At 57.6% G+C, this 24,543-nt stretch overlaps 1 protein-coding gene across 9 annotated transcripts in view; it reads left to right on the top strand.

Moving 5' to 3' along the window:
• The window catches only part of GTF2IRD1 (GTF2I repeat domain containing 1), a 103,079-nt gene that overhangs the window by 61,760 nt on the left and 16,776 nt on the right, over positions 1 to 24,543 (top strand). For 6 of the 9 annotated variants that reach the window (XM_064593089.1, XM_064593087.1, XM_064593092.1 and 3 more), the window contains 8 exons: positions 1,183 to 1,230; positions 2,153 to 2,218; positions 3,237 to 3,420; positions 9,136 to 9,185; positions 9,410 to 9,466; positions 10,722 to 10,805; positions 14,041 to 14,224; positions 14,737 to 14,765. In XM_064593089.1, coding sequence (XP_064449159.1) covers positions 1,183 to 1,230; positions 2,153 to 2,218; positions 3,237 to 3,420; positions 9,136 to 9,185; positions 9,410 to 9,466; positions 10,722 to 10,805; positions 14,041 to 14,224; positions 14,737 to 14,765 — 702 coding nt within the window. The remainder of the gene's footprint in view (positions 1 to 1,182; positions 1,231 to 2,152; positions 2,219 to 3,236; positions 3,421 to 9,135; positions 9,186 to 9,409; positions 9,467 to 10,721; positions 10,806 to 14,040; positions 14,225 to 14,736; positions 14,766 to 24,543) is intronic. The other 3 variants (XM_064593088.1, XM_045875506.3, XM_045875507.3) reach the window with 2 other exon arrangements.

Below are 24,543 nucleotides of genomic sequence, written 5' to 3'. Positions count from 1 at the left end.
CTCACCTTTCCCTCCATCCTGAGCGAATTTGGACTCTTGGCAGCTCTCCCGGGACCAGCCCCTTTCCTTCCAGCTCACCATTCCCGCCTGGGGACAGGGGACCGTGCCCTGGTCTCCCTTGTCCCCACATGCTCCCTCCAGGAGCCAGCGGGAGAGCAGATGGACGCTGGCCTGGAGTCTGGCAGACCTGGGCTCCACCAGTTCCGCTGCTCTCCAGCTTGGCTGCACGTCGTGGGCCAACACAGGCCCTTGGAGGCTTAGTCCGGCGTGTGAAAGCACCTGGCACCACAGCGCCCACGAGCTTCCCAAATTACAGCCTCCTCCCGCTTGTTACAAGTACTGACCAGCCCTTGATGCCTTCCTGGCTCCACCCCTGGTAATGAAAGGGTGCTGCTGAGGGAGGCCCTGCAGCATGGCTGTCCCCAACCCTGCACCCCAGTCCCGGTGTCCGTGCGCACCTACTTCCTCCTCCTCCAGTCAGAACCTCCGTTTGCCACCGCCCCCCATGCTGCTCCTCCCTCCCTGCCTGTGTCCTTCTCCCCTACTGCTTTTCCTAGACTCTCATCTCCAGCCCAGGTGCTCCCCTCCTCTCCACGCCCCCCCCCAGGCCAGCAGGGTCCCCCACCCCCATACAGCTTCTGCACTCCCCTTCGCAGTTGACGCGCCACATCCTGGCTATCTGGGGACAAGGCTGGGTCTGTTGCTGTGAGCTTAGGCGAGGATCAGTGCCATCTCATCAGAGAGCCCCGTGGACCACCTGACCTGGGGTAGCTCCACACCCCCCCACCTGCCCTCCCCTTACCCGACCACCTTTCTTCACGGCATCCCTGCTGACTGGCCTTCTGTGTTCGAGCTGGTGTCACAGCAGAGGACAGGGCTTTGTCTTGTCCCTGCATGTCCTAGTGCCTCGAGCAGAGCCTAGCACCCGGAAAGAAGGACTGACCAACGTGGGTCTGGTCTCCAGACAGTGCGAACTGAATGTGCTCCGATACCTGGCTCTGAACTTGGCCTTCTTGTGTGAGGACAAGGGTGGGGTGCCTGTACAGGATCGAGGTCCCTGATCCCATCCGGGGGGTCACTATGCTCTGCTCCAGAGTCAGCCTGCTGCACCCCCCTTGTCTGGCCTGACGTTCCTGGGGAGATGGTGCTTGTGGCTTCCTGGCACCCTCTCTTCTCTTTCAGAGAAAGGCCCCAGCGAGGACCCACGGCCCGAGGAGAGGCCCGTAGAGGGTGAGGCGCTGTCCACCTCCCACCTTTCAGCCCATCACCCCATCTCTCCTACCCTCCCCCGCCTTTCCTCTCCCTATTAGTTCTCTCCACCCCATCTCTCCCCAACACCCCGTTTGGAGGTGGGAGTCCTGGGAGGAGGCTTATAGACCTGTCTTCTAGAACTAGGACGTACCTGATCAGAGGCACAAGCAGGTCTTTCTGGTAAGGGAAGTGCAGAGCATTCTCTGTCTTTGTTTTTATACATACCCTGCTTCTTTCACAAAGGTTTTAAGTCTGGAGTCTGAGCAAGTAGTATTGAGGCCAGGAAGCACAAAATTGGCTTTGTGTCCAGCAGACCTGCTCATTCTCAGGAACACCCCTCATTCTCTTCCTGCTGAGTGAGAGTTGTGCAGGATGAGAGATCAAAGTGGGGATGGGTCTGTTTCCTCTTGGGAGTATCTGCCCCTGGAATGGAATGTGGGTGGGTGTGTGAGGAGAGAAGGGTCTTTGCCCTAAACCCAGCCTGACCTGGGGTGGGGGTAGAAAAGTCCACTGCCACCTGGTGGCAGCGTACTCAGTTTGCTGGCCTAACACTCACCCACTAGCTAAGTCACTTCCTGAGCTGGTCTAGAATGACACACGCTTCGAAAGATCTGTGGTCGTTCTTAGGCTGCAAAGTCTTCCGAATTGTCATTCAGGCCCAGCGATACCTTAGACCTGATTTTAGAAGCAGACATTTTGAGTTCAGGAAATGCGGACCCGTCTGGGGGTGCCATTTCTGAGGAAATAGGTTAGCTGCTACCCCCACCACCCCAGCCTCCCCCCATTTCAAGGTCCCAATGCAGATGGGCCAAGAATGATGCCGGCAGAGCTGGGACATGAGCTGAGAAGCGGGGTGCTGCTGGCCCTGGGGAGGCCCAACAGGCTGCCTTTTGCCTTCCAGACAGCCACGGTGACGTGATCCGGCCCCTGCGGAAGCAGGTCGAGCTTCTCTTCAACACGCGATACGGTGAGCCAGGAGCCAGCCGGGGCCCCGGGCAGCTCGCCCTCTCTCTAGCTGCCCTGCTTGCAGAGGGACGTGGGGCCCCTGCTGCTCCCTGCTCTGACATGAGGCAGGGAGGGGACGGAGGGGCCAGGGCCCACTGGGAAGGGGATGGGGACACCCAGGGAACCCCCCCCCCCCAGCACCGTGGCCCCCGTTGCCTTCTCCATCACCTGCCCACTCCCAGTCGGTCTTGGCCTCAGGTTGGAGAGCCCGCTCTGTCCACTGCCAGAACCGCTCCTCCGTCCTCATGGACACCCTCATTCTGGGTCCTTGGGAGGACACACACACAGCAAGACCTTTCCTACTCAAGAGTCCAGGAAAGAGGATGGGGCAGGGCCAGGAGGCAGGGGAGGCTGTTCTTTTATGAGGCCCCAGTGGTTTGCAAGGCACTGGCCAGGGGCTTCACGCAAGTTCTTCCATCTCACAAAACCCCTGTGTCCTTGTACCCATTTGACAGATGAGGAGACATGAGGCTTGGGGAAATGATATGGCTTGTCCGAGTGTGAGGGGTAGTGCCCGGCCTGGGCCTCCAACCTGTCCCATTCCCAAGGCATGGGGTTGGGCCACCCAGAGTTTGGGGTTATGTATGGATAACGGGGGGCTCTCTGGAAGTCCTTTCTGGCAGCCCAGGGATAAGCGGGCTTGGGCGGAGCCAAAACCAGGTCTCACCAGCCATCGGTGGTTTCTTGTGCACTGCCTGGGTACGAGGGTTTGGGGGTCCCACTGACTCGGGTTCGCATCCCCCAGCTCTGGGGCTCTGCTACCTGAGTCCCGTCCCCCTCTGAGCTCCTGGTCTCTTATCTGCAGACTGGGGTCACGGTACCCACCTCTCAGGAGGGTTGGGGGGTCAACTAAGCACTGACTCTCAAGAGAGCCCTGGCACGTGCACACCCCCCCCCCGGCCCTGCACAGACGCGGGAGGCTAGAGCCGGGGCTCATGGCCCCATAGCTGGATGGCCCTACAGCAGCCGTGTTTCTGCAGCCAAGGCCATTGGCATCTCGGAGCCCGTCAAGGTGCCCTACTCCAAGTTCCTGATGTACCCAGAGGAGCTGTTTGTGGTGGGGCTGCCTGAAGGCATCTCCCTCCGCAGGCCCAACTGCTTCGGGATCGCCAAGCTCCGGAAGATCCTGGAGGCCAGCAACAGCATCCAGTTTGTCATCAAGAGGTAAGGCTTGGCCGCGTCCACAGGGGGCCCCTCCAGGCTGACCCGGCTCCTGGGAGTGGTGCCAGAGTGCCATCTTCGTCTTCAGATCGGGGCAGGCTTTTTTGTTGTTTGGACACTGGGGCGTTAGATAAAGTTTGGCCACAGTTGGGCAGGCGGGAGGTTGCTCAGACCCTGCCCGGGCCTGCGAAACCCGAAGCAACCCGCCTGTTTGTCACCATGTGCAGTGGGAATCTGCCCGCCGGCTTCCTTTCCTGGACCGTTCTGCACATTCTCTGGGCGTGTGTTGGTATCCTGGACCGGGGGCATCGGGGCGCTGCTGAGGGCAGTGGCCCATTATCCCAGGGTTGGAAAATATGGTGGTGGCAGGTCCTTTCTGTTTCCCTGGGCATCTCGTTTTTGTCTTCGAGGGCCCAGTGGAGCTCCGCATATCCAGCCTGTGAGCCCAGCTCAGACATACAGTCCCTGTGGAAAAGATGGAGGCAGCTATTGATTTAAGGTGGGGGGGGCGGGTCTGGGGTGACCTGTTTGTTGCTACTGTGTGATACTATTATGTCAATTTAGGCTTGGTTTGCTTGAAAGTGACAAGAAAGAGGAGAGTCCTAAGGGTTTGCTCCCGCTAGGGGAGTAGATGGCCCCCAAACTGGAAAATTCATGACATCCTTCATGGCGGGTGATGGGGCGTGGGGCAGGGCACTCTCCCCCGGGGGCCTGGTTTGCACCAGGAGGAACAAGGAAGGGGGTACTCCAAGAGACCCAAATAATGCACATATGGTTCCTTCCTTCGGCACATACATCTGAGTGCCAACTGCGGGCCAGCCTGTGAGAAGCAGCTCATGCCGAGGTCTGCCCTCGAGTTGGCCAGTCTCGTTGACTAAAACTACCATCTAATGTCAGGTAGAGATAAATGCTAGAACCTAGAGTCTGGGGGCAGAGAGGGACAGGAGGAACTTATCTGAGGAAGCGAGGCATGCCGATATCTGGTGGCATTCAGGCAGAGGGAAGAGCAGGTGCAAAGGCCCTGGGGCAGGGGCATGCTTGTGTGTTTGAAGACCAGTGACACGCCAGTGTGGCTGCACACGGTGAGCGAGGGAAGGGTGGTAAAGCCTAGGAGGGAGCAGGGGCCAGATCATGCATGGTCCTGGCCTGGCTTAAAGAGTTCTGATTTTATGTTACAATGAATGAGAACTCACTGGAACATCCCGAGGAGACTATGACATGATCTGGTCTTTATTTTTTTTCCTCCAGCTGTGAGGTACAAGGGGACCTCGGGGCTGTGGGCAGGCGCAGAAGCAGGGACCAGCAAGAAGGCTTTGCTCTGGCCCTGGGGACAGGGTGGTGGCAGGTGGAAAACGGGACTCACCCCCTGCTCAGGGGAGAGGGTGGGGTGGGGACAGGACGTCGGGAGCTGAATGTCCTGAATGTCCTGATTCAGGAGGGACGTGTCACAGGGGGGCCGCCTGCCACATCCATCCTCCAGACGGAGAACCAGAAGCACTTGGGCGGCTCAGCGGGGGAGCCAAGTTTCACGGCACGTCCTCACGAGCTGACCTTTCTCATTGTTCAGTGCAGACACAGCTTCTCAATCTCCTGTGCTCACGAGCGTTTTCTCACGCTGCTTTATACTTAGAAAGGGAGGCAGGTTAGCCCGGTGGCTCTCTGTCAGACTTGAAGACCAGCTCCTGGGTCTGAATCCGGACCTCCCGCTCCTCCCCATGACCTTGGGCAGCTTGCTCCAGGTTGTTAAACAGGAAGCACTGTACCACTTCCCAGAGTGGCAGTGGAAGTCAAGGCTCAGTGAAGGGCTGGCGCACTCAGTACTCAATCGAGATGGGTTTTTTTTTTTTTCTAATGTCAGGTTTATTGGAGTTCAATGACAGTCAGCAAAATTCACCGTTTTTAGTTGTATACCCCTTTGAACTTTGGCAAGCTCATATGTCATATAACCACCACCACCATCAAGATACGGGACAGTCCTATCACCCCAAAACCTTCCCTTGTGTCCCTTTGTGGGCCACCCTAGCTCTTGGCGACCGCCGACATATCTTTTGTCATCGTTTTGCCTTTTCCAGAACATCCTACAAATACAGTGATTCGGTGGCTGCCTTTTGAGTTGGCTCCTTTCACTTAGCTTTTGAGATTCATTCATGTGGTTGCCTGGATTTGGATTTCGTGTCTTTAAAAACATATCCGTTTTAAAAAGTAAGTTTAACTGATTCCAGTTTCCTGAAAGCCAAGCAAAGACTAGGACTCACGTAGGAGAGCGCGATGAGCTTTGCCAGGCGCAGCATTTGGGGGTGGCCTTGCTGGGTGATTCTGAGAGATCGAGCCCTTAGTATATTTATTTTGTTGTTTCTCATTTTAAAAATCAGCAGAAAAAAAATAAAATAAAAATCAGAAAATACTGTTGGGTATATTAAGCATAAAAGAGCCACTTGTCATTGATCTTACTTTAGAGAAGGGTGCCTTTGGTGGGGGGGGGTGATGTAAATGTTCTGGAATCAGGTAGAAGTACAGCTGTATCAATGATTTCGTGAACATACTAAAAACCACAGATTGGCATACTTTGAAAGTGAATTTTATGGCATGTAAGTTCCATCTCAGTAGAGCATCCATATTTATCTTCTGTGTATTTGTGTGTACGTGCATCTGGGTCTGCTGGAGTTGCCATAACATAACATCACACGTGGGGGGGCGGCTGACAGCAGAAATTTATTTCTCACCGTTCTGGAGGCTCGAAGTCCAAGGTCAAGGTGCTGGCAGGTTTGGTTTCTCCCGAGGCCTGTCCCCTTCACCGTGCCTCCAAGTCACCTTTTCTCCGTGTGCACACATCCCTGGTGTCTCTTTCCATGTGACCTAATCTCTTCTTATAAGGGCACCAGGCAGGGGATGAGGGCCCCCCCTGATGTCCTCATTGAAATTTAACCACCTCTTTAAAGACTCCTTCAAATACAGTCACGGGGCGCCTGGGTGGCTCAGTCATTAAGCGTCTGCCTTCAGCTCAGGTCATGATCCCAGGGTCCTGGGATCGAGTCCCGCATCGGGCTCCCTGCTCTGCGGGGAGCCTGCTTCTCCCTCTCCCACTCCCCCTGCTTGTGTTCCCTCTCTTGCTGTGTCTCTCTCTGTCAAATAAATAAATAAAATCTTAAAAAAAAAAAATACAGTCACATTCCAAGGTACTGGGGGGTCAGGGCTTTAACATATGAAATTTGAAGGGGACACAGTTCAGCCCATAAAAACAGAGAGTTGACCCTTGAACAATACGGGGGTTAGGAGTGCCGACCCTCCCCTGAGCCCCTGTGCAGTTGAAAATTCATGTATAACTTTTGACTCCCCAAAAACCTAGCTACTTAGATCTGAAACGAATGTAACACTGTGTGTCCACTATAAGCAGATAAGGGGCGCCTGGGTGGCTCAGTTGGTTAAGCATCTGCCTTTGGTTCAGGTCATGATCTCGGGGTCCTGGGATCGAGCCCCACATCAGGCTACACGCTTGACAGGGCATCTACTTGAGATTCTCCCTCTCCCTCTGCCCCTCCCCCCTAAAATAAATAAATCTTTAAGAAAGAAAAAAAAACCCATAACTACTAATAGCCTACTGTTGACCAAAAGTCCTACCGATAGCATAAACAGGTGATTACCATGTATTTTATGTTATATGTATAATATACTGCATTATTACAATAAAGTAAGCTACAAAAATGAAAACATAAAGAGGAGAAAATGAATTTACAGTACTGTATTGAAGAAAACGTGCATGTAAGTGGACCCATGCAGTTCGAACCCGTGTTGTTCAAGGGTTAGCTGCGTGTTTATATATATGAGAGACCACCTGCAGGAGACATCACTCACTGATTGTCACTCTTTCTGCTTGCACCTGACCTCCACGTCCTTCTAAACATATTCTTCTATACCTTCTTCTGGGCAGAGGGTCCCTTGCTTTCATCCAATTCTCCAAAGTTAAGAAACCCTTTGGAAATTGAAAATCATGGGTGGATTCACACAGACAGGAGACCGCTACCCAGGGAAGTTGAGGTGGAAGGTTCTGGTTCATGTAGTGCTACAGGGCGTTCCGATACTGACCACCCGGCATTAGCAGACCCCAGCTGCAAGTTCAGGGGTCCCTAGGCCACCTACACTTCTGAGCAAATGGCTCAAAATCCAGGGCTCCCCATGGCTCCCCAGGGCTCAATAATTAGCTAGAAAACCTCACAGAACTCAGGAAAGTGCTATGTTACAATTACAGTTTTTTATCAAGGATACTAATCAAGACCAGCCAAATAGAGAGACACGAAAGCCAAGGTCCCCATGATCTCAGGACATGTCACCCTCCAGCACCGAGCTTCAGTGCCCACGATTTTTATTGGGATTCGTGCTTGACTGTGTGATTGAGCTCCATCTGCAGCCCCCTCCCCTCCCTAGAAATCAGGAGGGTGGGCGGGTATCAGGTGGCTCAGAGCCCCAGTCCTCTGATCACAGGGTCCGTCTTCCAGAATCCCCCGAGTCATCTCGTTAGCATAAACTCAGGTGTGATCCCAGCATCCCACCAGGAATAAGCACTCATATTCCTGTCCCTCGAGAAATACCAAAGATGAGAGGTCACCTTCCAGGACCCAGGACAAGGACCAAACTCTTTATTATACAGCGCTGACTCTAAATGCCCTGTTTTCACTACAGATCTGTCCAGCTGGAGCAGCCTGTCTGCTTAGGAGAGAGAGGCATGGTCTGGAGTGTGTGGCAGGCTGGGGGCCTTGGGGAGGTCAGGCTGGCCAGGGGAAGGCTGACAGGGGACGATGGAGTGGGACAGGTAGCAGAATCACTCCTTCAAATCTCCTGAAGGGTATCATGGGGCTGGGGTGCTGGACCAGGGTGGGTGAGGCTGCCGGGAGAGGTAATGAGCTCCCCGTCATGGGGGTGGCCAAGCAGTGGCACGGAGACCCGGCCTAGAAGGGAGGCCAAAGGCCAGACTCTCAGGGCACCCCCCCACCCCCCCCGCCCAAGTCAGGTGGCCAGTGGATGAGGACTTGGTGCCTCTCTGGCAGCAGGACCTGGGTATCCGGAGAGGCGGCCGGGTGAGGGGGCGCGGGCCTTGATGGAGCCCTGCCCCTTCCTGCTGTGTGGCCTCGGGCACCTTACTCACCTTGTCAGTGCCTGTCTCCTCATCCTGTAAATGGGGCGGTGGAAACAGTACCCGCCTCCAGCATGCGGAGAGGGCTCCACGACATCCGGGAAGGGCTTTGTGGGGTCTCAAGATACAGACGTGAGTGCAAAGCGGGGGTCGGTCCCCGAGGCCCTGACTCCGAGTGCCACGGCAGTTCTCAGGTGTCCCCCAGAAACCCCGGACTTTCCCTGCCCCTCCGAGATCTTGCCACATGGTCAGCCCCGGCTGCTTCTCTGTGCTTAAAACTGACCCCGTGGGAAGCGTCCCGGAACCGAGTGACGGCGTCCCCTCCATTTGGTCTGGGTCAGGCCGTCCTCCCTCTGGACTGGATCCTCAGAGCCCAGCACAGCCCCCCCCCGATCTCAGGCGTGGGTCCTCAGGACAGGTGCAGGGGCTTGGGGGGGGCGGGGGGAAGGGACGGGGACCCCGGACCTGGGCTGTCCAGAGCTGGGAGGGCCTGTTGCTCAGCTGTGTAGACGGAGCCTCCGGTGCAGAATGGGGTTGTACAAGGAGGGCCAGAGGGGCCTCAGTAACTGCCCTGCTGTGGTGTTTTCCAGGCCCGAGCTGCTCACCGAGGGAGTCAAAGAGCCCATCACGGACAGCCAAGGTACCCCACGCAGGGTCACGGGCTGAGACACTAGCCGGGTGCGGGAGGGGTCCCAGCTCTGTGCCCCATTCCTCATCCTTCCTCTACGCTGGTCCTACCTCCCCTAGCATCCCCCACCGCCCTCCCTGTCAGGTTCCCCACCCCCCGGAGATACCACCTCTGTCCCGGGGTCCCAGGAGCTGGCTGCTCACCCTGGCTTCTCTCCCCTCCTCCCCCGCCCCCAGAGAGGGATTCCGGGGACCCTCTTGTGGACGAGAGCCTGAAGAGACAGGGTTTCCAAGGTAAGGTTGCAGCTCAGGATGGGGTCAGCTGTCCCAGTGCCATGACCTTGACCTGGCTTGGGTTTGGAGGGCCAGGCTGTGGGTGGGAGGGGCTGGCCCCCGACATCAGGGCCTGGGGGTCTGCGTGAGGCTGGCTGGCAGGTGGAGCAGGAAGAAGAGGCTCCATAAGGGTGTGGGGGGCAGCAGGGTACAGGGTCCCGCCCTCTCCGTGTCAGGCAGTCAGCTGTCTTCTCAATGCCTGAAGCCAAAGGAGGGCGAGGGCCCCAAGGGCCAGGAGGTTCTGTGGAGGAGGAGAACCGTGGCTGGGCCAGGAAGGGCCGAGAGGCAGTGAGCAGGGAGAAAGCTGGATGGAAGGTAGGAGAAGCTTGAACCAATGCAAGTGGCTTGGCAGGCAGGAGAGACAGAAGCAGGAAGTCCCACATGCGTGTGGGGACAGCTCCAGGGTGTGGCTGTGAGTCCCCGAGGCTGGTTGTTCCCCAGGTGGCCCTTGGCTGGTCCCTGTGGCTCTGAGCGGAGAGAGAGAGAGAGAGAGGTCAGCGAGACCAGCGACAGGATGGGCCAGCCCAGGGAGTGGGGCGCCCAGAGATAGGACCCAGATCCCGGAGGGGGCTGCTCCCTGCCCCATCTCTCTCTCTCTCTCTCCCCCGGGTAGCTGGAACTGGCTACAATGAGGTGTCCTCACAGCGCTCAGCCCACCCATGGCTCCTCATGCGCAGCCTCACAGCAGACGGGGGTCCTCACCACGCCCCCCACCCCCAGCCGCCTAGAGGTCCATTCCCTCCCTCCTTCCCTCACCTTTCTCTCTCCCCAGGCAGTGCCAGGCTGCAGTCTCTCGGGGTCAGGGGCCCATCTGGGGTCCCCACAGCATGGGTTGGCACGTGGACTCTTTCACTGACGCCCCCCGGCTGAGGGACTGACCAGGGGTGGCCCTCCCCACCGGCCCCACCAAAGCCCCAGAACCTGCTCCCCCTCGTGGGGCCTCTCACCGCCTGGGCTGATTGACTGCTTGGGTGGTTTTCAAATGTCAACAATTAATTTCCCACTCATGGCTGTTGTCACAACCGCGTGGGTCCTTCCGGAAAAACACACATCTCCACCTGGATGTTCCTTCTGAAGGACTCTGAGGGTCCCACTCTGAGGATCTGATAATTGCCAGAGAAGGAGCTCCCCATCATCAGAAAATCATATTCCTCAAAAGTCCCCAAGTGCCTTTTAATTTAACAGCCCCAATCCATAATTGTTTTTCACTTGGCAGAAAATTATGACGCTAGACTCTCGCGCATCGACATCGCCAACACGCTGAGAGAGCAAGTCCAGGATCTGTTCAATAAGAAATACGGTGAGCCCCGGGGCACCCAGGCGGGAGGGCAGCCCGGCTGCCATGGGAAGGGAGGCGGGAGCTTCCTACTCGTAGCCGTGGTCATTTCCGGGAAAACCACTCCCTCACGTTCGGACATTTCTTGAGCACCTACTATGTGCCAGACTCCGGGGATAAAGAATTGAAGGAAAAAGGGACCCTGCCCTGTTGGGCCTTGTAGACCAGCGAGGTGAGACAGACATTCAGTAACTACACCAAGTCTAGTAACGACGAGGGCCCGTTCCACGATTTCGCAGGAAAAGAGCAAGCTGCTCAAGAGAGAATAACTTGGATCGGGAGCCAGGGAGGCCTCTTTAAAGAAAGAAGTTCATCTCACAGAGAAGGAAGGGCAGGCCGGCCGAGGCAAGAGCACGTGTAAAGGCCCTGAGGCTTGTCCTAGGAACGGACAGGAAGCTGAAGTGGGGAAGTGGGGCTGGAGGGGAGGGGCCCTGGAGAGGTGGCTGGGACACAACCCCGTCACCTAGGGCCTTCAAAGGAACCATGGTCTCGCTTTTGTATTTTGTTGGGAGGACTCAAGGGACAGAAGGCACTCTGTAGTTTTAAAGTATCTTCCTGGCTGCCCACGAGGAAGGTGAACGGGTGCAAGAGGGCAGGGCTGGGCGACCAGCTCGGAACCGGAGTGATGACAGGCTGGCCGGGCCCTGGCAGGGATGCTGGAGGAAGGTGGATGGAATGGAGCTGAGCTGCAGAGGTAGAGTCGGGAGGTGCCTAGTTGGTGGGGAACAGGGAGGCGAGGGGAGAGGGGAGGCGTCCCGTTGAGTCTGGCTTGAGGAAAACAAGCTCGTGCAGTTAAGGTGCTTCATGGCGTCAAGTAACAAAAACAAACGGGCTCCTGACTCAGTTCCTATGACCACAGACCAGATCAGCCTGCACCGAGCCGCCTAAAGTAACAATGGCCTTTGTTCTTGTGGTGTCCGTGAGTCAGGAGTCTGGGAGCGGCTCAGGGGGTGGCTCGCCTTCGGAGTCTGTCCTGGGGTTGTAGTCAGAAGGTGGCTGAAGCTGGAGTCACCTCCTGTGTGTGACCCCTGGGCCGGGGACCCAGCTGGTGCTGGAATGGCTCTGTCCCTGTTTCTGTGCCTTCTCCCCACGTGGACTCTCCGGTGTAGTGACCCCATGGTGGCTGGATTTGCCAGCCAGGTGGAAGCCGTCACCTTTTGTGTCCCAGCCTCAGAGCCTCTGCCATACTCTGTTGGTCGAGGTAATTATGAAGTCCCGCCCAGGTTCAAGGGGAGGGGACACAGGGCCCCAGTTCTCTGTGAGGGAGTGTCGACGTGACGCTAAGAGGAGTGTGTGGGATGGGAGGAATGTTGGTGCAGCTGTCTCTGGACAGTATCATGGGCCACAGCTCACAGCCTGGGAAATCCAGCAGGAGAGCAGCCTTCAGGATCAACTGGATCCAGCAGTTCAGAGCTAATCCTTGGTGTCTTTCTACCATGTTGGCATCAGTCTCAAGCTGGCTTCCCACCACAGCAGGTTGAGACATCCCACCTGCACCTTGAGGAGGGAAGGAGAGGGCTGGCTCTTTCGAGGCCTTTCTCCAGAGAGCCAGGGGTTTCTTTTCTAGAATTCCCTGAGCCCCCCCCCCTTGTTTCTCATTGGTCCCCACTGAGTCACATGTCCATTCCTCACTCAATCCCTGCGGCAGGGAAACACCACATGCTCACTGGGTGATGGGGACCTATCACTGTGACAAGGGAGAGAGGGGGGATGGAGCACATGGGCTCACAGACAGGCAGACACCCACCCCAAACTGTCAGCTAGAGAGAAGGGGCAGCGCCCTCACCAAGGAGGGGTAGCTTGAGGGGGAGAGGATGGGTGCCATCTTGGATGTGTTGAGTTTGAGGGCTGAGTAGAGATGACCCATAGGCAAGTGGGGATCCAGTTTGCTGTTCAGGAGAAGTGTCTGGATTGGATGTAAAACTTAGGCCAGGAGGGTAGAGGAGCAAAAAAGAGGACCCAGACCAAAGGCCAAGGAGCCCTGGTGTTTAGAGGTCAGGTCCAGGCGGCAGCATGGGGTCACGGACATCAAGGGGAGGGCTTCAGGGAGGGGAGCATGGACATCTGTGCCAAACTCTGTCGAGAGAAGCGCAGGTGTCTACTGGATTTGGCTACATGGAGGCCATCGGTCATTGTAGCAAGGGCCGTTTGGGAGGTGAGGATCTCTTAGCCATCGCATATAACCTAGTCAGCAGCACGGTCAGGATAAAGAATTAAAAACAGGCAAATCCGTCAAGTCAGAGTCGATGAGGGGCCACCAGGGCTCGGGGAGGCGGGACGGGGAGAGACTGCAGATGGCCACAGGGTTTCTTCCCAGAGTGATGAACGTGTCCTGGAACTAGCTCGTGGTGAGAATGTCACAACCTCGTGTGTACACTAAAAACGCTTGGATTGTTTTAAAATGGTTGGCTTTATGGTATGGAAATTTTATCTCAATGAAAAAAACCAACACAAAAACAGGCAGGAACAATGGTCAGGGGTCATAGGAAGCCACTGAGATTCTGTACATGGGGGATGCAGATGACAAATCAGGCTCTGAGTTCCCTGGGAGCCAGAGCAAAAAGGGAAATGAGTCCAGTTATACCAGTCCCAGTATCCTTGAGATAAAAGTTAGTTTCTTGCACAGAGAGGGTTCCAGCTGTTCTTCCTCGAGCTGAGACGTGCAGAGATTTCTGCATCGTGTCTTCATAAAGGGACGCCCTGCAATGCAGGGGATGACGCTCTCAGTGGGCCCCTTGGAGGGATCGCAGTGAGCTCCTTCCCTTTGTCCAGGAGGGACCCCAAATGCAGTCTGCCCTCAGGCCAGACAGATCCCAAACCAGGGTGAGGCAGAGCCCCGGGGGGCTGATGGAGGGTCAGGTGTTGTAGGGAAGGGCCAGCCATGGCCACAGGTCCCATCCTCCATGTGGGCCTGCAGAATCTCAGGCTGAGAGGCCGAGGAACCTGAGCCGCTCCCTCTCCCCTGCGGCTGAAGCCCCGCGTGCCCTGCCCGTTCCTCTGCCCCGCCCGGACACTCGGTACCCCTGCATGACCCACTCCCTAACTCCTAGCCCCCCACCGATTGTGCCTTCCCACGGGGCTACACGCCAGCCCCCATACCCCCCCAACGCACACGCCTTCCCATCACGCTCGCACCCCGCGTCCACACACCGGCCCTGCTCTGGCTCCTTACGACCCGTCCTCCATCCCTCCTCCATAGGAGAAGCCCTGGGCATCAAGTACCCCGTCCAGGTCCCCTACAAGCGGATCAAGAGTAACCCCGGCTCGGTGATCATTGAGGGGCTTCCCCCAGGAATCCCGTTTCGAAAGCCCTGCACCTTTGGCTCCCAGAACCTGGAGAGGATCCTTGCAGTGGCTGACAAGATCAAGTTCACGGTCACCAGGTACTCAGGGGACGGGTGAGGAGGCCAGACTAGCATGCGCGGGGCCCTTGGCTTTGCCTTTGATCTGGTCCTGCCTTGTTCTGCTCTCCAGGGCCATCCTCGGTCCCGGGGCGGGGGGCGGGGGGCGGTGTGCAGAAGGGTGACTGCAGGCCGGCCAGGGTGCAGGGAACCCCACATCAGCCACCACAGCAGAGGGGTGGCCTTCCCGTCACCTCACTGCCCTCCCATCCCAGCCCTTTGGGAGAGGCGGTCAGCCCACTTCAGAGGGGAGGACACGGAGACAGGTGATTTGCCGGGGGTCACAGAACCAGCCAGGGCAGGGCCAGCAGGAGGCCCTGGTCACCCCCCCCGCACAGCACACTGCCACATCATCACCGTGTCCGGCCCGAGCAGTGACTCCCGGGCAGCTTGTTCAGATGCCATTCTGAACAACGGTGTGGGATGGTCCCCAGACATTGCTGAGGAGCTCCCAGGTCCCCCTTCTGACACTCCTATCTCTCTTTCTCTTTCAGGCCTTTTCAAGGACTCATCCCAAAGCCTGGTAAGAGGCACTGGCTGTGGCGGGGGGGGCCGCTTGGCATGGGAGGCCGGCTGCCGTGCTGGGGGCCAGAGGCCGGAGCCCAGCTTACTGTGGGACACCAGGCCCTGCCCTTCTGTTCTCCCACCTCCTCTGGGCACCGGCCCCAGGTGGGAGGAGGAAGGCCACACTGGAACCTCGGGCCGAGAAAAGGGGGGCGGGGAGGGCACGGGTTGACTCATGTGCTGTACCTGGCCAGGGTTCAGGAGGGCGGGGGCCCGGCCCTCCCCTCCTAATGAAGGGGCCTGGTTGACCTGAGTGTGTGGGCGAGCTTGGTGGCAGGTGGTTCCTAATCGCAGAGGGAGGGGTTTCTGCATCAGGCCCACCAAACTTGGGCGGTAAGATGGTGGTAAGTGCTTCCTCAGCCTTAGATGGCAAGCTGCCTCTCCTGACGTCCGTCTCCTCCATGGGCTGTGTCCGGGCCCTCCCAAACCCTGAAGGAGAGGGGCGCCTGGCCGGCCCGGGCCCCATCCCAGGCGATGCTGAGGGAGAGCAGAAACACAGTGAGGCGGTCTATGTGCTCCCAGCCCCTCCTTCCAGAAGGAAGGGACCCCGTGGGGGCCTGAGCATGCAGCTGCTCGGGGGGCAGGCACAGTCATTAATGAGCTTGGGAAGCAGGAAAGGAAATCAGTTCTGATACCTGACGTGCGCTACCAGGTCAGCGCTTTGCACTGTGGCCTTTTCCTGTCTCCTTTTTACGGAGGAGGAAACTGAGGCCGAGGGAACATCAGTGACTCCCCGGATGCCCTACCCCTAGTGAAGGGACTGTTGGCTCCAAAGCCTGGCTTCCCTGCAGGGAGGCCCAGTGATCCGGGTGGTATGTGACGCAGAGCGGTTACGTACCTTTGCGGAGGAACGCTGCGGGGCAGAGGGTCGGCCAGCAACCTTCCCACAGACCCCAGGGCTTCCGGGCCCTTCTGCCGACAAGGGCTTGCCCTCCGGCCCGGGGAGCTCGGCTGCCCATTGGCGGTTAGAGCAGCTTCCTGACGTCTCCAGGCCAGTCTGCCTGTCCACCCACCCTTCGGCCTGTGCTTTGGCTCTTCTGTGCGCAGAGAGAGCCCTGGGAAATGCTTTCTCTGCCCACGTGGTGTGGAAGAGGGTGGCAGGCTGCCTGGAAGAGGAGATGGGAAAGTAGCCCTTGGCCCAGCCCTCGGGGGGGCCTGCGAACGCCTTTCCAGGCATTGGCTTCCCAGGCTGGGTGGCCCCCGGGAGGGGCCGGGACAGACGGGCCGGCCGGCCAGCTCCGTGCTTACTCAAGGCACTCGTCACACCGCGCTGGGAAGGTGTCCAGGCTCGCGGGGGCCTCCGAGAGTTCACGAGAGGTCACAGCCTGTCCCCAGGCCCTCCAGCAGACAATCACCAAAGCCTGACGCAGGCCAGCTCCTGGGGTCCCCAGGTGAATTGAAGTTGGAGCTCAGGTGTCTGGGGGAGGTGGGACGTTAGCAGGTGCCGTAGTCTGGAGGAAGGTGGGCTGAACCAGACGCAGGTGCCCTGGGCGTATGGATGGCAGGGGTGGCAGATAATCTGATTTGGGTTGGGGGTCGGTGGCAGCACGTCGGCCGTGGGAAAGCACAAGCTGCTGCTCAGACAGACCTGGGTTCAAATCCCTGCATCCCCCCCACCGCCCCTTACTATCCATGTGACTCTGGGCTCATTATTTCACATCCCCAAGCCTCTACTTGCTCATCTGTGTGATGGAGAAACGCATACCTGCCTCCCTCGGTGATCGGAACTGGAAAAACGGTGGGCAGTGACGGGCGGGCTGTGGAGGACTGTTTCTCCCCTGCTATCCTGGGGGGGCTTCATTCTGACGCTTGGGTGAGACGTTTGTGAATCCTTCAGCCCTGGACCGGCTGTGATGGGAAGTGCTCAGCCAGTGGGGGCGGCGGTGGTTATTCCTGGGGCTTGGGAAGGCTTCCCGGAGGAAGTGGCATTGAGCCGGGTCTCTGAGATGAGCACAACAGTGTGTGGTACTGAGGCAGGGCCCAGCCTAAGTGAAGGCACAGACGGAGGGGCCATCAGAGCACGTGGCTGGGGCAGGGGTAGGGGGTGAAACCAGCTTGGCCATGTCATGGCAAAGACACAGGCCTTATCCTGGGCACAGCGGGGTCTTGAGGACACTTCCCTAGTTCTTTCGTCCTCTTCCAGAAATACGGAATGGAAACTCAGAAGCACAAGACATGTAAAATTGAACCAGATTTCTACCGAAAGCCCACATTGCATAGTGGGAGAATCTGAGTCCCATTTTCCTCCCCTTTTCCCTGGGCTCGTGTCCAGGTTCCAGAAGGCTTCATAGTGCCAAGGAGTTAGGGTCAGGGGGCCCACCAAGTCTTGAATATCATGTGTCCACGTTGGTACCCACAAGACGTCCATGCAGATGGTTGGAGAGATGCCCCTTGCTCCTCCCCGTTGAGGCTTCCCCAGGGCCTGGAACCTTCTAAGAAGCCCATCCATGTAGCCACTTCCATACTGCGGAAGGTTTGAGCATGAGCAGACCAGTGACTGGGGAAGGCCTGGTCAGTGGGTGGTACAGGGTGGGAGGGCAGATGGGGGTGTGGTGGGGAAGTGCAGGGGCGTGAGGCTTGGGAAGAAGGGGGCTTCCCTGGAAGGGGAGGCCTGTTAAGGATGGCTCTGAGATTTTCTAGGTGATTTATCGAAGGCTCCCATAGAAGCCTTTGCTAAGAGAACCATCTGAGAAAGTGAATGCTAAAGAAAATTACGCTTTGAAGATAAATCGGTCGTTAAACCTGGGGCTTTCACGATGCTTCCTAGAATCGTGGGCCAGGCCAGAGTGGGGAGACGGTATGGCCATTCCTGAGCCAGCTCTGTTCTGGGTCAAAAGAGACGATCCCGGGGCCTTTAGCGTTGTCCCAACTGGGTACATCACGTCCGCCCTCAGGGCCTCAGTTTCCCCCCAGGCGCCTGGCTAATGATGGACTTGGACCGAGTCTCAGAGGACAGTGGGTGGGATTTGGGGCCTCTGGTCCGGGGACCTGTGGGCCAGCGGCTTGACAGATCCCTAGGGGGTCGGAATGCTGGCTGGAGGGGTCCTGGTGGGGGGACCTGGGGCTGCAGAGGGATGGTGGCCAGGCCCTCCACTCGTACCAGCGTGAACTCCAATCCTGCCTTCAGTGGGCCCAGGTGACCCAGATGTGACCTCAGGAGCCCTAGCGAGTGAGGCCCAGGAGAGGTCCACGCCGTTGGAGTTGCCGTGTTAAAGCAGAGAGGCCGGGCCGGGGGGGCAGGGAGGCAGGTGCCTGGGGACAGCACTAAGAGTCCCTCAGAGTCCCTCAAAGCCCCAGACATCCTGCTCTCGGGCACAGATGTGCACCAGGGGCCACAGGCCACAGTTCCGCAAACACGAGCACAGTGGTCGTGTTTGCTGTGGAGGGGGGTCTGGGTGAGCCTAGCACCAACTCAAGGCACTCTCCCCAAACCCAGAGGGGCCCACAGCCATGAACACCCAGCACAGCAATGCAGGCTGTTCGGGGTAGTGCTGGTTGTGGTGACACAGGAAGGAGAGGCCCTCCACCTGGGCGGCTGGGGTAGTAACAACCACAGAACATTCTAGTAGGTCATAAAAACCTGAAGGGAAATGCAGATACGTGCCCATGCTGGAAATTTGGAAAACACAGAAATCTAAGTGCCCAGATGGCTGTCCGTTTTTAGGATGATACATTTCTTCCAGATTTTCCCCCAAGCTTATTAACTTTACATCTCGCTGTTGTTCTTTCTATAAATTTACATGCATACACGCTGAAAACATAAGCATTTTCTGATGTTTTTTAAATGCCTTATGACATTCCCTCATCAGGCTGTTATCATAGTTGTGCAACTGTCCTGTCCCCCAACCGTGGACATTGGACAACTGCCCACACCGTGGACACCTAACCTCTACATCGTGCTTATGATCTGCCAGTCACAAAGCCTTCCCATAGCAGCGCACGGTATCTCCCCCAATAACCAATCTTACAGGAAGAAACTGAGTTTCAGAGAGGTTAAGAAACTCACTGAAGGTCACACAGCTTGTGCCCGTGCCTCTCCAAGCTTTCATCCACACTGGGTCGCTCTTTGCTCCCCCTTCTGGCTGCCAGCATCTCTAACATGGGCCCTGCCTCTCTCACCCTTTAGGCTCACAGTTAATCCTTTGGGTTTATGTATATGCACAACAAAAATATATTGTCAGAAAAGTGTGCGGCTCTTGATCTCGGGGTTGTGAATTCGAGCCCCACCTTGGGTGTAGAGATTACTTTAAAAAAATTATATATAAGGGCGTTTGCGTGGCTCACGCGGTTAAGTGTCTGCCTTCGTCTCAGGTCGTGATCTCAGGGTCCTGGGATCGAGCCCCGCATCACGCTCCCTGCTCAGCAGGGAGTCTGCTTCTCCCTCTCCTGCTCCTTCCCCCATTTGTGCGCCCTCTCTCTCTCTCTCTCGCTCTCTCTCTCTCAAATAAATTTAAATATATATATATGTATGTATGTATATATATACATATATATATATATTTTGCCTGTTTTATGGCAAGCAGAATCTAGGAATACAAAGTAGACAAAAAATCTCTACCCTCATGGAGCTTATTTTCTAATGAGGGAGATAAATAAGATAAATAAGGACAAAGAGCAATATATTTGATAGTGACAAGTGCCATGGAGACATACAACACAGATAGGCCTGTCAAAAGGACAATTTCAGATAGGTCAGCAGGAGTTAAGACCTGAAAGAAGTGAGGGTATGAGCCATGTAGAAATCCCAGTCGAAGCATCTAGGGAGGGAGTCAGTGCAAAGGCCCAGGGGCCCTGGACATATTTTGGAAGTAGGGCTAACAGGATTGCTGATGCAGTGAGTGTGGGGTGTGAGCAAAAGAGTTTGTCCTGAGCAGCTAGTGGGCGAGAGGGGTCAGCATCTGAATGTCACCAAATTAGACACCCAAGTGGCCGAGTTGGACAGGCAGATCTATAAATCAGAGAGAGCATCTTGCTGGAGACATGCAGGTGGGGGCCATTCCACATGTAGCGTGTTTCAGTCAGGAAGCTGGATCACCGTGGGGATGAGTGTGGACAATTCGGAGGGGTCCAAGGATGAGCCCTGGGCCCTCCTGCATTCGGGTGTTGGAGAGATGGGGAGAGACAGATGGCCAGAAGCCAAGTGAGAAACTCGGAGAGTGGCCACCTGAGCCAGATACTGCGTGCAAGGTCAAATACGGGAGGAGACCTGAGACTGGCCTGGCCCACGGGGTTGAGCCACCCCCAGAGGTCATGGGCAGTGGGGTTAGGAGCCATTCCGGGGAGGGGACCCGAGTGGATTAGGAGGGAATGAGAGCAGAGAAATGGGTCGCACCAGGGCCAGGAGAGAGGTGGGGCGGGTCTGCCGACTGAAATGGGATCAGGAGCGGGTTTTAGAGGTAAGAATAGCCACAGCGTGATTTTAGAGAAATGAGTGATGGGGGTGGGGAGGGGCAAGAGGAGGGACACCGCCGCCCCCTCCCCCCAAGAAGCAGGATGGGTGCAAGAGGGGAGCTGAGAGCTGGTGCAGGAGCCCCTGCCAACTCCTCCTAGGGGGACAGGGAGGTGATGGGGCGGGGGCTGTGGGTTCCCGTGGGGATGAGAGACTGGTGGAGTCAGGTCCTAGAGGCAAGGGCTAGAAAGATGGAAGGGACAGTCCCGTCTATCCCGATGTGGGCTACCATGGAGGGGCCCCCACTGTGGATGACCAAGAGGTTTAGATGTGGCTGGTGGAGGACAGCAGGTCGAGGCATGGAGGGCCAGGGGCTTGGAAGGCATGTCTGCCTGCGGGTTGATCCCTAGGAAATGTGACGGGAGCAGAGTGGGTGTCCCAAGCCCCAGGCACCATGAGCTCAGTGCCACCTACAGGCAAAGACCAGCCTTTCTCCCCCTGGAGACCTAGCTCCCTGCCAGGAGACCACCTGAATCTGGGGCCAGGGAAAGCTCCCCAGCAAGCTGACCTTCCCCAGGTGGAAAAGGGAGCAGGAATTCCAGGCTGAGGGGGTGGCACCCACAAAGGCAGAGCTGTGTCCATCTCTTGCTGAGCGCCCACACATGCCAGGCCCTGTGTCTCTCACACGGCCTCATGGAGCCCTTCGCAAGCCTGTCAGGTAGACGCCGTGGTCATGCCCATTTCACGGCTGAGCACACTGAGGCTGCAAGAGGCAGCCTGGGTTAGCAGGGGCCCAAATCATACCCAGGTCTGTGCTCTTGAGGAGCCTCAGCGGGGAGTGGTGGGTGGTGGAGGAGGAGGATAGCGAAACAATGAGGCCAGAATTAGAAAAGGCCTGGACCAAAACTTTGCTGGTGACTCAAGCTTTAGCTTGTAGCATTGGAGGTTTTCTTTTTCAGTCAACAAAATGATAGGATCAGATTTGCGTTGTCTTACAATTACCATGGTAACCAGGCTTCCACCCACCAGGGGTGGATTGGAAAAGCAGAACTGGGCCAGTGAGGCCAGGGGAGGGTTGAGGAGGCTGACCCCAGGCGGCCGGCGGCAGGACCCAGAGGAGGTGGGTGGTGCTAGGATCTAGAGGTGGCATCGGTGTGGGAGGGAGGGGAGGGAGGCCAGGCGGAAAGTTCCAGAAGGGTGATGGTGGTACCCAGGCCCCAGGCTGGGTCTCCGGGCCCATGAAACATCCAGGGGCCCATAGCATTAGTGGGACCAGATCGGTGCTTTAGCGCAGGGTGGCGATGGGCCGGGCAGGGCCCGTGGGAAGGTGGCAACTGCCGCCACCCCTCAGACCAGTGTGTCGCCAGCAGAGACGGCCCAGGGGGCACACTGACCTCCAAGGGACCTTGCAGGAAAAGAGTCTGTGAAGGAACAGAGGGAGGCGGAGCCCGAGGAAAAGAGGTGGAGGAATTTGCTGGTAAGAAGAGCTGAGAGTGGGAGCCCTTCTGGGAGACACCAGAGGGATCAAGGCAATAACATTCTAGAACTATTCTCAAATAGCAGTGGGCAAAAAAAGTGCCTTGTTGGGTAGTGAACTCCCCGTCACTGGGGGCATTTGAGTGGAGATCGAGCAGCCACTTCTCAGCAGGAGCCGCCTTTGGCTTAACTGTCACCTGCCTGGAGAAAGGGAACCCTAGCCTTTGAGAACCAGGAAGGGCGCAGAGGGAGGGTCCTCATCCACCTCATCACTTCCCAGTGCCTCCCAGCTCCCTCCTGGGCAAACGCAGTTCCCCCGGGACCCAGGCCCCCCCAACCCCACCCCAGCGGTGCGGCCCTCCCTGCCAGCTCCAGGGGACTCTCTGATGAGCAGCCAGAAGCCAAGAAGCAGGCCCCCCCCTCCCCACTCCCCACCCCAGAGCAGGGGCTCCGGGTCCCAGAGACAGAGCAGAGCTGCCGACTTCCTGTGTGACTCCAGCAAGTCAGGTTTGCCTGCCTGGGCCTCGGTTTCCCTCCTTGTAAAGCGGGAAGGTCCCATGCCGGGGCCGTCCTGGGGCGCATAGCCAGGGCAGGGAGGGGAGGACCAGGTGGCCCGTCGCGCGCGCGGGAGGTGGCAAGGTCGAGAGGTCGAGAGGCCGGCCAGGCGGAGCGTGGAGGGCCTGGAAGGCCTGGCTTTGCAGCGTGGACTAGACCCTGCAGACCCGGCCTTGGCAAGCTCTTCCGCTGACGTCCCCCGCGGCCGGAGCCCCAGCACCCCTGCAGTTTCCAGGGGGGCCGAAGTTTCCAGGGGGGCGCCCCCCATGCTCTATCTCGGAAGTCCGCACATGGTCTGCTCCCAAAACTCTGCACTTAAGATTAATTTTGACTGAAGGAACCGTGTTCAGTTACGTTCTGCTGAGGAAAAGAAATCATCCCACTTGACCCGCGTCACGCCCCCAGCATCACACCCCCAGCTCGGCCCGACGCCCCGCGTGAGAAGCTCAGCTGTGGGGTGGGCGAAGGGCCTCTCAAGCAGAGGGCTGAGATCCTGTTTGCAGGGGGAGAGGTGGGGGGCACTGCCAGGTCTCTCTGTGGGGGCTCCTGTCACTCAGCAGGTGCTATGCCGAGTGGGCTTCCTGGAGAAGGGGGCCGGCATGGGGCTGCTCTCAGCACAGAATGAGAGGGGAGGGGGCGGCAGTGGTGAGTCCCCTTCGGCCCCCTCAGGAACTGATGCCACTTCTGAGCTGTGTGATCGGGGATAAGTGAACCTCCAGTCTCTAGACCCCTCCAGGTCACACGGAGCGGGGACGCCTCCGCGGTCCCCCTGCCCTCCTCCCTTCAGCCGCCCCGAGGGTCATTTCCTCCTCCCGGTGTGGTCACACACACCCACCTGCTCCTCTGGCCCCGGCCCCCCCGATCTGTGGGCCCTCCCCACCCCCTCTCCACCCTTCCGACGCTGTCCCGCTCTTGAGAGCTCAAAATAAAGCCATCCTTTCTCGAGTTTCTAAAGATATCCCCGTTCCAGCGCCAGCCACATGTTTCTTCACTTAATTATCTCTGCTTTTCTTTGTTAATTAGGCTCCAGTAACAGTGTCCCTGCTGCCTTCCCAGGAAATGCTGTGGCATCTGCAGGACGGGGCCCGGAGGCCTTTGTGGGCAGATGCCCAGCCGGGCTGCCAGGCCCCGTGCCATTGGCCCACTGCCTCCTTTCTTCCAGGGAGAGGCTGAACAATGTCATGTTGGGAGGCCCCTACCTTTTCCTGGCCCGTGGGGACCCAGCTGGGTCCCCACAGCCCCATCCCGCCCCTGGGTTGGGTTAGTGGTCCCTAGCCCTGTCCTCCCTGAGCCCTGCTGGTTGGGGAGGGGGACCCTGTGGTTCCTAGAGCTGGGGGGCTCCCCAGAAGGGAGCAGCAGGGCGGGGGGGCTTCAGACTTTTTTGCAACATTCCAGAAAACCACACCGAAACTGGTTCCCCAGCTGGGACCACCCAAGCTCACAGGAACAACCAGCACCTTTATTTGGGCTGGATTGAGATGGGCTCGAAGGGTCACCAGGCCCGGCGTGCGGAACAGAAGTTCTCTCTGGCCAAGAAATGCATCTCTGAGCCGGGGGCGTGGGGGCTAAGTGTGGTTCAGCACATGGGGTTGACTGGGTGGACTCCATCTTTCCAACCTGCTAGGGAGGGGTCTGGGGACAAAAGAGGCCTCGTGGTGGGAGTGGGGAGTAGGGGACAGGCAGCCCTGTCCTAAAGCCCACAGCAGGCATGGGGAGTGGGACATTCCCCTTCGGGAGCTCAGGCACTGCGTACTTCTGGGGTGTCTGTGGAGCCAGGCACTGGGCTGGATGCTGGGCTTTTGCTCAACACCAGTTAAAAAAAAAAAAACAACAATCCTGTCTCATGGCGCTGACCTCCTGGTGTGAATGCAGAGAGTCATGCACAAAGTGTAAAAGTGTGTCAGATGTGTGCTCGGGAGAAGTGGGAAAGCGGATGGGGGAGGTTGGGGTTATTTTTAGGGGGTTGCAACATGAGCTAGGCGGTGGCCAGGGAGGGCCTTTGGGGTGGTAGAGAGCCAGGGGGCTAGGGAACAGCAGTGCAGGCAGAGAGAACGACTGCAAAGGCCCTGGGGTCACCTGCCAGGGGTGTCAGAGGAAGCAGGTGGGGGAAGTGGTAGGAGATGAGGTGAAAATGGGGAGAGAAGGCAGATTGTGTGAGGCTGGATGAGAACGTTGACTTTTGGGGCACCTGGGTGGCACAGTCAGTAAAGCGTCTGACTCTTGATTTTGGCTCAGGTCATGATCTCGGCTCGAAGGGTCACATGGGGTTGGCCCGGGTTTCCTGTGGCTGCCCAACCAGATTACCCCAACATAGTGG

This window comes from Mirounga angustirostris, unplaced genomic scaffold (assembly GCF_029215605.1).
Source record: "Mirounga angustirostris isolate CCGP_5_RB_7025 unplaced genomic scaffold, mMirAng1.0.hap1 SCAF_5, whole genome shotgun sequence".
Taxonomy (NCBI): Eukaryota; Metazoa; Chordata; class Mammalia; order Carnivora; family Phocidae; genus Mirounga; species Mirounga angustirostris.
The sequence above is the reverse complement of the archived record's forward strand: the minus strand, read 5'-3'. Positions and strand labels throughout refer to the sequence as shown.